We start from the raw sequence: 14492 nt of genomic DNA on the forward strand, positions 1-14492 counted from the left end.
CCATCTAGACTTTCTTATGAGATGAGACAGCGCAGCCGTATAAAAATCAGATTGTGTCGAGTTGCATTTGAACGCCGCTCTTTGAATCACTCCTCAGCTCAGTTAAATGCTCTTAATAAGTTAACATATCAGTCACTGCTGCAGGCTGCAGAGCTTCATCTGCTCTGCCTTCTCTGCTGACAAATGACTCATAATCTCAACTATTATTTCAGCCACACTGCGATCAGCAACACAAGCAACCTGCATGTGAAACACACAACAGCTGCATTTCAAACAGGAAGGACTTTTATTAGGCTGCAAGCTTCAGCGGAGTTATTAAAACTGACTCCAGTGTTTGTTATTTATCAAGATTCATGAAGTCGCAGTCCTGTTTGTCTGTTAGCGAGCAGAAAACGTCAAAAACTGACATGTTTGAGACTTGATTTCTGCTCAAGATGTGGAAGTTAAAACTGTTTTGTGCCCCAGAAGACGTGCCTTCGGGGAAATTCTCTGGGGAGTCCCGCGACGTGCAAAGCGAAGGTAACATGATCGGCGGAGGCGCCTGAAGGCTTTGGGCTGTTTTTCCTTACATTGTGAAGCGGTCATCGGTGGAGCAGCAGACAACATGGCCGTCCTTGAAATTAAAAATTAAGGAGTGTTTTTGTTGACCTCCAGTAGTTCAGTACACTGCAGCCATGTGGTCAGACTCCATTCATACAGAACTTCAGTACCTGAATGCATCATAAGCTCTTTTTATTTGACGTTTAAGCTTGTGACCTTCATCAGGGCCGACCTGTTTGATCCTTAAACACCGGTTTCCCTCATCCATGCAGCTTGCAAGGAGGTGAATTTGAGCAAAATCAATTATAGCTCTACTGTCAATTTTATGTTTTTGCTGCTGGTCCAACAAAGCTTCCAAATCTCTCACACACAATAAGATTAAAGGACAAAATAAACGGACTTTTAAATAATCTGAGGCTGAAATTGATGACAGAGATACTTTGAACATCAGCTGATCGTCACAGAAATAAAGCACCGAGGCTCACTAATCTGAACTATCTGAAATTAACAGAAGATTCAAGAAGCATCTGTAAACATAATACAGTAATTATCCACTTTGAAATGAATGTACGAACTCATTTCACGTTTGTCACTCATGTCAAACTCCGCCCCAGTCATTAATACTCCACCCACCCCCGTAATCACACACTCCACATTAGCAGCACACCCAAACACAATCACACAGCCCATTAACAGAGAGCAGCGGGTTGCCAGATCAGACTAAACCCCCCTACAGAGAACACAAACCCTTCTTCACCTGCATACTCCATCTTTCCTCCCACCTGCCTCCCCCCCCAGGGCTCTGTTATTTATCTTGAATATCTGAGGTGTCGCCAGGTGTGTGTGTGTGTGTGTGTGTGTGTGTGTGTGTGTGTGAGGCAGATTGACACTGCTGAGCTGTGCAAGTGGCAGATAATGAGGAAGAAGACGAGGAAGAGGAAGAAAGAGAGGAACTGGAGGAGGCAAGGAAGGAAGCGTGCAAGAAGGAGATGAATGTAATGAGGAAGGATGAGAAGAAAGGAAGGCAGAGGGAGAGAAAATGAGCAAGAGAAGGAGGGAATGATGGATGGAAGGAGAAAGGGAGGAGAGAGCTGCCAGCTGAGGGAGGTGAGGTTGAAAGATTAGTGTGAAAAAGGGGGATGGATCGAGGGTAGGCACAGCAAAGAGGATGACGGTAAGTAAGGAAAGACAGGTGGAGAGATGGAGGAGAGCAGGGAGGAAAGGATGGAAAGAGGAGGTGACAAAGCAAAGGAGAGAGGAGGCAAGGAAGGGAGGAGAGAAGGAGGAAGAGAGGAAACCCACCGAGGCTTGTGCTTCTTCCTGCAGAGCCACATCCGGACCGTCTTTTGCATCTTGATGCAGGCGCTGGTCCGGTACAAAATCTTGTTCTTCACTGCAAAACACAGACAGAAAAGAGGAAAAGATGGTTAGGGTCCTCAAACCAACCTCTGAAAGTCAGGCCGTGCTGGAAAGGATGTCGTTTGTACTGAGAACATTCAAAACACAATCATAGTGTTGCACCAGGTGGATCAAACCCCGCCTACTTTCCCACCTCTGCACAGCCGACCAATCACAGCCTGAAGCGGGCGTGAAGGTCAGATTGTCAGTAATTCTCAGATGAAGTTTTGATGTCAGAAACATCTTGAGGTGTTCTTAGCGCAGGTCAGATGTATATAATCCTCTAAATTTCTGACAAGACTGAAGAGCTGAACCACTGATCCACGACCAGGACATGAATCCTCAATCATCTGGAGTCTGGATGGACAAACTGAACCTTTGACTTTAGCGAGCTTAGATACGCTGACACCTCGAGAGCATCCCGTGGGCTGTTCTGGACCTGTCAATCCACTGACCTGTCAATCCACTGACACGTTTCCTCAGAGTCAGTTGAACTCAGAGGTCTTCTCCTGTTGTGCTTGAACCTCCTCTTCGAGGGTTCGGGTTAGAACCCATAATGTCTTCAGCTCAATGGATTCCTTCAGTCAGGATTACTCAGTCTTGGAAGTCCACAACATCTGGACTGAGGTCTCTGGCAGACTTTTCCAGTCCAGGTCTATTAGTGTTTCTGCTCCTCTAAGCCCGGCTGAAGGATGGGCCCCAGTTTAATTATATTTTTTAATTTATTCGTCATTATAAAACATCCTGTCATCCCTCTTGACGTTCAGTACTCTTGTGCACTGATTTACTTGAGTATAGCCACATGCTTTCATTGCTGATGCGGTTTACATTGTAGAATTTCTCGACGTCTTTAAATAAAATGCATTATTCGTCTTTGGCGACGTAGATTTTTCTTCTTCTGCTGCGCCGACGAATTGAACTGAAGTGAGAAAATTAAAGGGCGAGAGAGAAAGAACGAGGGAGCGCTGAAGAGATGAAGGGTGAAAGATAAACAGAGGCAGAGATCGATAACATCACCACAAGCTGCCAAACGCATTTCATCTTGTTATAACCTCCAAATATTTAACTTGTACACCATCAATAACAGAGCTGAATTAATGACTTTGCATTTTCCGAGCAGGCTGGTTACACTGAACATACTTTAAAAATCCAATAAGCATTTTCCAGCTGCTGCCTTTCCAGCTGCTGCCGCTGTAACACCACGAACCCTGCGGTTTGGACAGATGTATTCATTTTTAATGGGATATGATGATATGCTTTGGCAACACTTGCTTCTGTTCCTGCCAATAAAGCTCATTGTCCAGCTGATCGATACGGAGCACAAAGAGTGGGAGACGGAGATAAGGACAGATAGCGAGATGGAGCGACACGATGAGGAAGAAAAACGAGATATGAAGGCAGATACTGCTGGAGATGAAGACAGACGGGGCCAGACGCCGGCAGAGACAGAGAGGGGTGTTATGATAGCAGCCTGCAGTGACTGACGTGGACCCTCCTCAGACGCTGCAGTGATAAACAGCAGAAAGCAGACAGATACAGCAGTCCTCCAGCAGCTCGGCCCCACATTATTAACAGCAGCCCGTCTCTGCTGCAGACACACCGCCCGTGGTTTGTTTTGCTGTTGTGCTCCGCTCCGTCCACAAGGCCCTCGGGTGTTTTTGCGAGCCATCTGTGCATGCTGATCCGTCTCTTGTTTGCATGATCGGATTTCAAACGCGCCGGCCTGCATAAAACTGAGAGCGATAAGGAGCGAATGCAGTGGAAGTGACGGCTGCGCTCGACGTGCTGCTGCAGCCGCCCAGTCGGCAGAAGTCATCAGCACGACTGAGTCTGTGTAACGTCCTCACGGCTGCCTCGCTCTCACTCTGAAGCACAAACACAAATCTTATCTATGTGAAGGTCTGATTTTACATGAACTGATGGATAAACTGTCTGCTGCATCTGTGCAGACATGTTGGCTAAAACATGGCGATTATCAAACTAACTTAAAGTGTGACTGACTGAAACGTTTGTCTCAACCTTTGCCAGCCTGTTAAAAATCAGGGTTTCCTTTTCTCCGACGATGCAACAAGTTGTTTAAACCTCACAGTGAACATACCATGTAGTTAGCGTTGCTATCATCAACGAAAATTCTGACTAAATATCATGACGAGAGCAAGACGAGACGCAGCGTAAAAGCTGGTCAAGTGACGATAACTATAATTAAACACATAAAGCAATATTGTTGAGGAATAAAAAGAGACTAAATGTGGGTTTGTGAGGTACACCTGAATGCACCACGAAGGCCCTGCTGCTCTGTGCGCCTGTAAAAGTCACCAAACAGCAGCAGAGACTCTCAGCAGAGTTTGTTACTGTTCCACCGCTCTGCTCTTCTGTCTACGATTCGTTTAGGATGTCGTCGCCGTGACGACGCCGTGTCGACCTGCAGACCGGAACAGACGCTGCTTACGTTTGATGACGGACAGAGCGCACCACTGGACCTTCTTCCAGCGGCTCTGGATGAGCCACTTGTTGACCTTCTTCACCAGCTCGGCCAGGTGGTCCGGGTCCGACTTCATGATCTGGTCAAACTCTGCAAACTGAACAGAGGTGAGAGGAAGACGTTCAGAGCGGAGATCAGCAGCATGAAGGGTCGAAGGCCTGAGCATTTTATCAAGAATAACACCTAGTTTATCCTTTGATCAAAAAGAAATTCATATTCAGCTCTTTAGCTTTTTCTCTGGACAAACTGCTGCTTTTCTTGGTCTTGCAGCCCTAAAAGTTGCCTCATATATCATAAATCCTACAGTTTACTGCCCTGAAGTGGTCCAATCTCATAATACACTACCACTGCACACTGTATATCATGAGGATAGGTACACGTGTCCTCACGGTGACGCTAAATCACTGCTGGTTGGCAAACTTTCTCAACATATATCATCATACTGTCGAACTCTGCTCCCATTGTTTTCAATATGACTGTAATTAATATGGATTAATGTCTGTAGTGCGTGAGAAAGCATTTCATACTTCACTAAAGTACAGCCAGAGGCAGAGTATGCACTGCATCTGTTTGAGCAGCGGTGCATTCACTTTCCCTTCCTCATCCCTGTATCTTTTCCAACAGAGTCAGAGATCATATCAGTGCTGCCGAATGCTTTCTAACACTTGATTTGAAAGTGTGCTGAAAGCCGCTCTGCGATGGTGCGGCTGATTTGTTGTGCTGTGATCGCGTCCTCTGGAAACCTCTGACTTCCAAACCTCGAGCGTCGGCTGCTGCTGCCTCAATGATGAAAGAAGCTGCTGAATTCACATCATTATTATTTTCTCGACGTCCGCGTCTGCTTATTGTCAGTTTTCAGTTTGGTTTCCAACAACGTGGCGCGTGAGTGCGGTGCTGCGAGGCCGCTGACCCTCCAGTTTCAGGTGTGCTGTGCCTGAAAGCCTCTCAGCTCTGTTTTAATTCACTACCTCTATGAAAAACATCACTGGGACTGAGCTTCTATCCAGATGTGATCACAAAAACATAATTTTCTGCCATCTTCAGGTTGCTAAAGCCGCACACCTCAACATCGTGGGTTCCTTGCAGGCTTAAACAATTATTTACGAGTATCGTGTGATGTTCTGTGTATCTTGGAGGGCATCGTTGCCTCTGAAGCAAACATCGGAGCCCTGACGCTTCCGCAGGGACGTGAAGAGTAATGAAAGCGTCCGAGTGGAGCTAACAGAGGACGTAAGCATTTATCTCTTCCTGGGAGCTGAATGTACAGTGTCAGACCTACAGTTCGCCCTGCGCAGCGTGCAGAGGTCCTCTGTAACAAACGCATGCACTTTCACAAACCCCCCCTGGAAACCACATGTCTAACCCAAACGTGATGAATTATTCATCTGGTGGGGAAATAAAAAACCCCATCTGCTGGCTCTGGTTCATTCCAAAACCTCATCTCACCTCCCTTCAGCAGCCAAAATGACAAATGTGCTTTCCCTCTGAATCTACCGTCTTTCTTTAAGGGAACAATACCTATATTAGCCAGTGCGAGAGGGGAACAGAGCAGGTTTCCTGAACGTCTCACCTTCCCCGGCCTGAAAAACACTCTGGTCAGGCCAAACTTGTAGTCATTCTCATCCAGCCCCAGAGCTTTGAATAAAGCCTGCAACACAAACATGAAGTACGCTGATAAACATGAAATGCGGTCGCGTTAAAAGGACGATAAAAGCTCTGATGGCGGCCGCCGCTGAGGCCCGGAGGACTGACCTTGCAGAAGAGGCGGGGGTCGAGGCGGGTGAGTTTCGGAGGCATGTACTTCTGGTACATGTTGTAGAGCTCGTGGAAGGGAGCCCTGGAGGGGAAGCCGCCCTGCATCAGGTCCAGCACCGACACCATACCTGCAGAAGTCACATTGGACGAGAAGCTCAAATTCACCCTCTGAGGACAATGAATATCTGGGCAATGCATCCATATTTGTCAGGATGTTTCAGTCTGGAGCAAAGTGGTGGACACTGCTACCTGCTAGTGTGGCTACACGTCTGAAAGTAGAGTACAACCCAGGCTGTAACCCAAAATTCTCTGTTTATACAACAGCTTATCTCGAGCATGGCAGATCCAATAACGCACCTGGTACAAAGAACTTCAAGCTGGAAATAACTGAGTCAAAACAGCAAAACACTGCGAGAAAATTAAGATTCAACAAGACTGCAATTAGCATCGTTTGTCATGCCTGTGTGCTCCACTTCTACCTTCAGCGCTGACATTTCTCCCTTTTTGTCGGAGCCGTCTGTCTGTGTTTACGTTGTAATGGCTTCTCAGACTGTTTCCCCTCGAGTTATTAAATTAATTTGTTTATATAGACCCCCTGGAAACATGGATGATTTGGCCTTTTTGAAGCAGTATTAGTCATCGCATTTTGCTTTGAAAGCTTATATCAAAGGCCAAAATTTCAGAGCTTTCACAGCAGACAGATGTTGCAGATTGCCATTCAGGGCAAATGAGCCGTGCCGGCAGCAGAGTGTGCAACTGTCATTAAGTTACTCCAGAAGTTTCCTTCCAGTAAGTGTTCCTGCGCCATGTTGTCAACCCCCCGCACACCTTCAACTACATTCACAGAATTACTGAACAGTTAAAGTCACACAGCACACAGCTGGAGTCAAAGCACAAGACCCAAATCCAACACTTCAGCCACGCTAGCTGTAGCATGTTAGCATTTTAACAATTAGCGTGTTGCCATGTGCTAATGCTGTTGTCAAGCTAATGCTCACACCTGAATAACAAAGGCTGCAGCAGTACAAACTCTGAGCGAACATGGAGGTGTTTTACTGTTTAAGCATTAAACTTAACTTCACATTAGCATAATAAGAATTCCCATTATGTGTTAGCATCAAGCTAACAGACTAGGCATTACCTATTCACCACTAAGTTTTAACACCATGCTACTACTACTCATGTTGTAGTTACACTCTATGTGCTTCTGCAACATGAAATAACTAATTGTAGTTTATTTTGTGTGTATTTTCAGTTTTACGGTTCTTTAACTTGGGAATCAACCAATGAACGTCCTAAGTCTGGATGGCGTCTTTCATTTGGAAAACTGTTTAATCATCAACCAAAGCCAGCCACAGTGCTGGAAAGGCTGAAGATTACTGTGATTCTGTGGAGAAGTCTTAAACCTCTTCCATAACGGGTTGCGGGTAAGGGTAACATAACTTTCCTCTTGTGTACTCAGTTGGAACTGAAACCCTGTTCGTTTGCCCCAAGCTGCACATATCTCATATCAGACCTCTAGTTGTAATTGGTGTACAGTTTCCCAAAGGACACCATAAAAACAATTCCATCCAGGCTATTTCCAATAGTGTGCATGTTCACCCTCAGACGCTTAAACCGGATCCGACGCTTCGCTGCTGCAAATATTCAGCTTATTCCAGCCAAGTGAACCAGAGTTCGTCAACATTTTATCCCAGTGTTAGACTCCCTCCACTGGTTCCCTGTGAAATCACTCACTGGTTATTAAGCCCTTCTTCTAACTTACAAGGTATTACACAGCTTCAATATGTCAGTGATTTACTTAAGTCTGCTGAGCCTATCTGCACTTCCTGCTCACAAGAAAGAGCTGAAGGCTGCTCTGATGACAGAATCCAGTCCTGCATCCAGGATGCTATTAAATCCACATCACGTTTTCAGGCTCCCAGAGTATCCAACAATAAGTGTTAGAGCTTTCACGAACATCAGCGCTGAGATCTGGGGACCAGGACCGGGAACAGATTTGTGTCAGTGTGACTAAACAGTTGTTGATCGTACTTAATAACGCTAAATCCTTACCAGCAAACTATCAGCAGAGTCCATTTATTATACTACCATTTGATCCTGGTAGAGGTCTGCAGTGTTAAACTGTACTTTTCCACAGAGAGAAACAAGTAAAAAACAACAAGACGACAGCCGCGCGGCTGTGCTGAATGAGCTACATCTGATCATTAGCATGCTAATATGCTCAGTCAGTGATGACATAAATGAGCACTAAAGACTGAAAAGAGCATTGTGGGTAGTTTTTCTGCTGATATCTACTCAGCAGATTTCCACCCCCCTAAGCTACACGACCTCTTGTACGCTGATTTCCAACTTAATCCTCACATGAGCTCCTAATCATCAATCAGACAGGAGGTGCAGTTCAAAGCCTTTTCAAAGTAAAGTCAGTCTAAACTTCCTTTAAGAAACTACAAACTTTTAGAAACAAACTCAATGTTCAGGTGAAGAGTCCCGCTCAAAAACAAGAAGATCCCTTTTGGATAGTAGTGAAAGTTTACTTTTCAATATCTTTAATAATAATAATAATAATAATAATAAAAACACTTGAGACTACCTTCGACTGCTTTACAATAATTGGTTTCCACACTGCAGGTTTAGGCCTTTTTGGCTGCTGAACATCTGTTTTGGGTCTAACCGGGTCGTGTTGGTACACAGAGGCGTCCCCCGTCTCATCCAAACTATCAACGCTTCCATTCCCAGTCCAATAAAACTGATAAAGAGCTTGCCGGGGTTCAGTATCAGAGCAGGGCATCGCTGAGTTTGTGTGGATGGAAGCAGAATCGGACTCTCTGAGGATATTAAAGCCGGGCTCATAATTTCTTTTCTTCCAAACCTGAGGGGAGCATCGCAAGAGCTTTTTGGTTTGAGGGGAAAGGAAAAGTTTAAGAGAACGGCCTGAAAGTCACAAAGATTTCAAGATGGGAATCAAGTTCTGCAGCACAGGAGGCAGGAAATATCAGCCATCAGCAGGTTCACAAGTCAGATTTAACACCTTTTATAACCTGCTTAACATCTCATGGACTTTAATACCCTTTTCACAATTATATGATCAGGATTTCTTTCTGCACTTAACAGCAGGTCACGACCAAATCTCCTCATGACAAATTAATTAAATTAAAAATCTACCTTTTTTTGGTGTCACAACGAGCCTCTGAGCCGCTGTAGCTGCAGGGCTGATGGCGCCTAATGAAGCTCCTCAGAAAAGGACTCCTGCAACAGTGGACCGTGTGCAGCGCGTCCCGACGGCAGAACGACAAAAACAGTGTAAACCGTTACTACTGCAGCAGGACAGAGACTTTCAACGCCTGCTGTCCTTCAGGAAACTGAATTCAAGACTTTTAGAGCCCTGCAGAAACCCTGGTTGCAATGCTGAGCGAATCTTCATGTGCAGATATTTAAGGGACTGTTGTTTGTGTTTATAAGATAAGACAAGAGTGACATCAGCACTGAATTTAATTTAAAAAAATATGGAAAAGTATGAGCCGTCTTTCATTCGATAGCATTTATTAGCAAATAATTTCCTACTTACATACTTTTTGAACTAGTCCTTTGTAACATATATACATATTCTGCTGGGAATATTGGCTATACTTTTTGTATACACTGTACATAGCTGCATGTTGATTTTATTTGTCCTGTTTTCTCCTTTTTATTCTACTGTTGTAACGGCGTGGGATCAATTAAGTCTTATCTTAATAATTCGATCAACATGCTGCCCTCCATGTTCCTGAATAATCCAGATTCTCCTTTTATTTGAAACTTTTCTTACATGACATGGTGAACGTATTTACTCCATGAAATCATGTGTGGGAATCAAAGCTAAACATCACTGGATTCGGTCTGAGCAGCCTTAATGGCGTCTTTTGGATCGGGTTTCTTTTCCTAACACACAGTTTGTTCTTCAGGACTTTCAGTGTTATTGATGCGACGTGTAAACTCTGAACCGTCAGTATAACTCACAGGACTGAAAGGCAGCCGGACGCTGCATCGCTGGCCTTTAATCTGCCGGTGACGACTGCGGCACAGACGAGAGCTCCCGAACAAGCCGGCGAGTTCACCTCCGGTTTAACTAACCTGAACTTTGGGTGTTTCTCTCTCAAAGTTCTCGCCAGAGTTTCTGCAAACACTTTTGCTTGAAATTGATGTGGTGAACTTCGGTGAGACGTGTTTTCCTGCAGCTTCATTTCAGAAACATCGTCTTTGTTGGTTGTAAGTGTTGTGGAAGGTGACTCACTGCCTGCGTCCCTCTGTTTGTCCTCGGTTCTTTATCTTTGTGTTAGTCATTTTCTAAAAATTAACAGATTTCCTTTGAAACCAGTGAAGACAGAACACTTGTGTTTCACTAAAGAACAGCTCAGACAGGCTTGTGTAGAAGTAAACGAGGTGCAGAAACTCCCACTGACCAGAGCACTGCAGCTGGGAGAGAATCTGAGCTCCTTCAAACTGGTGGCTAACCATCTTCAAGTTTGGCTTAATGCAGCGGATGAAGCTGGAGCCCTGGAGGAGTGAAGGAGGGATGCATGGAGAGAGAGACAGAGAGACAGAGAGACATGAGGAGAGGTGGAGAGAAACTGATTCATTGCAATAACAGCAGGAAACACAGACTCAATCAGAAATTCACGACATCCATCGCAGCCTGAGTCAGGACGTGACGCTCTGCGCCTCTCAGCCGCTTGTGTCTCATGACGTGCAGAGCTGCATCACAGGAAGCTGATCTGCAGCTGGAACAGAAGAAGAAGAAGAAGAAGAAGAAACACTGACCGTGCTGCGGAGCTTCTCCAGAAGAATATTCAGCTGCGTCTGCAGGAGAGAGAAGAAGAAGAGCGTTGAACAATCTGTGCGATCAAAGGAAAGCAAAAACAAGGAGCCTTTCCGTCGTTTCTCAAACTTTCTGCACGTGTTTGGCTCACGTGAAGGAGCCCTGTGGAGGTCTGACCTTCAGCACACGCTGCCAGTGGATTCACACCAACAAAGGTAGTGAAGAAGAAGACGGTTGGCAGGTAAACAAATGTATGCAATGTACACAAACAAAACAGGCTAACTGCCCATTTCCCATAGACAGGTATGTGTTAGCATGGCAAGCATCAGACCAAGAAATGACAAGATTTGTCACAGTGAATGATATAAAAGAATATCAATGCAGCTGCTGAGAGACTGAGGATTATAGAAATTTAATAGACACGGGTAGATTCAGCATTTCTGCTTCTCTTTAGGACTTTAAGGGATTCAGAACAGTCGCAGTGAAGCTCGTCTCTGCTAGAAAGCATCTAATTTCAGATGTGAAGTCAAACGCACGCATGATTAAGTCAAGGTCAAAATGTCCTAAACTGTAATGATGCATAACTTCACTGGCAATCAGTAAAAGAGGCCGAACGCTTTGGCCGACAGTCCTTCTCGCGCCAGCAGCGCCAGACTTTCGGCCGTTATTGTATGACTGTCTGGAACAAGAGGCAACAATTAATCTGAGACTGTTGAGCTTCACAGTTTGCGGCTGAGGATGCTGCTGAGGTGGACAGCGAGGAACAAGAGGGGGAAAGAATTTGATAAGCTTCGGTAAAGAAAAGCCTTTCGGTCTGGTCTGCATTAGCAGGAATCCTCTTACTCCGCAGGCTGTCACGGGTCAAGACGGATTAATTCTTCACATTTCATGGGGCTCACTCGGAATACCAGCAGGAGAGTTTCCGATAAGCAAAACTTTTCTGAATTTGCATCATCGACATCTTTGTTTAACGGCTGAGCCGCGGGGCCAGAGAGTTGTAACTCAGAGCGTTTGTTTTACCCAGCGTGGAGGTCGCTGGGTGGGGCTTCCGATAAGGTTTCCTCTTTGTAAATCTTCCAGGGTATGCATTTTTAATTTTCTTCCACACTGTGTTTCCACCATTGTAATTCCTCAACATCGAGGCCGAATCACATACAAACTAAAAAAAAAACTGGAACAAAAGAAATGTTCTTTCATCGAACTCCTTTATTATTGATGAATCATCAATATTCCGTCAGAAGTGGGCTGTCGCCACGTTCTTCCCCCCGTAACTTCCTCTCATTATTGGTGCCTACAGTGTTGACGATGATGCATAATTCACGATTATTCCAGCAAATTATTTCAAGTGGCGGCCACCACGAGGATCATCAGCGTTGTGTGAATGTAAATATATGTAAATGTGGATTAATGTACACTAATCAGGGTGAATTATGGGACGACAGAGGAGCGTGCGGGAAAGACAAACAGTCATTAAAAAGGGACAGATTGCACAGAGGACACGCGGTGGCTGCTAGCCGCCATTAGCATAACAACACTGTCCTCATTTGTCCAATCTCATCTGACTGTATCTTCAAATCTGGGGCATCTTTGGCTGATGCTCGAACCACAGTGCGTCAAAAAATTTCATGTTTACCGTCAAGAAGCTAATAAATAAAATAAAAACCAGAATCATTCGTTTCCAATCGAACTGTGTTTACAAAGTGTTCCTGAGCTCATGTGTTCATCTCCTTCATCCAATCATGTGTTCACAAAGTGAACCTCGCTTCATCCTCTGTGAACGACTGAGCCTTTCTAGGATGCCTCTTTCATACCAATCATGATCCCTTCACCTGTTACCAATCAGCCTGTTTACCTGTGGAATGATCCAAACAGGTGTTTTTGGAGCGTTCCACATCGTTCCCTGTCTTTACTCTCATTAACATAACTTCTTGTATCTGTACCAGCCTGCGAGTGGCGATGGCAGATTTGTCCCGGCTGCCATAAAGAACAAATAGAGGAGTCGACGGCTGACTTATTTCCAATCTCTTTTATGGTTTAAATGTCTGTTAAGCACTCTTGTGTGAAACCGCCTCGTGTATGAATTTCAATATTCTGTATAAGTGCAGCCTTTTCATATGAAACTAATTACATCCTCTGGTGACTTTCCCATCCGTCCCGTTCATCTGATGCCGTTTCCAGGGAATAAACTGATTGCAAATGTTTCATAAATACAAATATATTCAGGTGGCGTCTGTTGAATGGACCACACGGTGACTCTCGGGACAATCGGCTGCTTTTGTCTTTCACAATCAGGCTGAGGACGGTTGACTTATCAGCCGTGTCTGGATGGACGGCTGTAATGCGACACTCTTGTTGTGATGCTTTCTGTCCCTGAAACGGGACAAATCTGCCCAGTCTGGTTATAATGAAAAGCTACAGATCTCCACGGCTCACCATTCCCCTCCCCTCGGCAGCCGGGAGGCGGCTACTCCCGTCACCTGGACTGACTCAGATTTATCACCGCTCATTTTCACCGTCCTCCTCTCCTCCACGCCCAAAGCTCTGCTCCTGTCCGCCTGTTCGACACCTCTGAACCTTAATCATCGCTCGGATAGCGAGAGAGGGGACCCGAGACAGAGGAGGCGAAGCTCCCGCCGGATGAGGAGGCTTTAGGAAAACACCACAGGTAACAGAACTCACAGGTAATAAGAACTCAATCTATCCTGCATCAAGTCCAGATCCACCCTGAGACGAGCTCAGGCCTCTCAAATAACTGCCGGATGCCTTCTAGTGGGACTTGATTAGTGACAGTTTCCATCTGTTTGTGAATGAACGTGTGAGTGAAACCCAAACCCTAAATGACCGGCAAGGCCATGAGCACTCCCTGAACAAGATGAGGATCAGGCAGGCTGAGAACTGATGCTGAAAGTGACCTTCACTTGTAAAATCTTTAAATGGATTTCATTAAAAAGCTCATTCTGACAGCGAAACTGCAGAAGAATCAAAGCTTCTGCTCAACCTTACAGGCACAGAGGGACGTTAAACCTGCAGGATCTCACGTGTAAAACTGCACTGGAACAAGCAGCGTTCGGCCTCACACAGCACTTCTCAGCTTGCTTCAGCAGAAAATAGACTTACTTTGTCCAACCGTGACCATAACTACATATGTGCATCTATTAGAGAGCAGCTGCTCTGAGCAATGAGCACTCAGCTGGACAGAAATCTGATGCAGAGTCAGTGCGAGCACTGGTTGACCTGCATCACTGACAATAAGTGTTGGGCAGATTGTGGGTGAAGTTGAAAAATTGCTACACTTCCAATTAATTGATTAATTCTAACTGCTCCAATAATAAATGAATATATATAATATCTGTAAATGTCTACTAAAAGAACGACTGCTGTCTCTCTGCCGCAAAAACGAATACGCCGAAAACAACATTTCCAAGAGAACTGGTCCAGAAAAACCTGGCTCAAAACACACAATGCAGTGTTTTCATGAATGGAGTGATCTAACGCGTCGGTGATTGACAGCATCCGCGC

The 14492-nt window shown here is 45.2% G+C and overlaps 1 protein-coding gene across 4 annotated transcripts in view; it reads right to left on the reverse strand.

Annotated features, from left to right (window-relative positions):
• myo6a (myosin VIa) overlaps nucleotides 1–14492 on the reverse strand; it is a 118862-nt gene that overhangs the window by 31630 nt on the left and 72740 nt on the right. For all 4 annotated transcript variants that reach the window (XM_070986804.1, XM_070986803.1, XM_070986802.1 and 1 more), the window contains exons 19-24: nucleotides 10976–11014; nucleotides 10618–10711; nucleotides 6173–6303; nucleotides 5991–6068; nucleotides 4388–4517; nucleotides 1843–1933 (exon numbers count right to left, since the gene is read on the reverse strand). In XM_070986804.1, the coding sequence (XP_070842905.1) occupies nucleotides 1843–1933; nucleotides 4388–4517; nucleotides 5991–6068; nucleotides 6173–6303; nucleotides 10618–10711; nucleotides 10976–11014 (563 nt within the window). The remainder of the gene's footprint in view (nucleotides 1–1842; nucleotides 1934–4387; nucleotides 4518–5990; nucleotides 6069–6172; nucleotides 6304–10617; nucleotides 10712–10975; nucleotides 11015–14492) is intronic.

This window comes from Chaetodon trifascialis, chromosome 19, assembly GCF_039877785.1.
Source record: "Chaetodon trifascialis isolate fChaTrf1 chromosome 19, fChaTrf1.hap1, whole genome shotgun sequence".
NCBI classification, from domain to species: Eukaryota; Metazoa; Chordata; class Actinopteri; order Chaetodontiformes; family Chaetodontidae; genus Chaetodon; species Chaetodon trifascialis.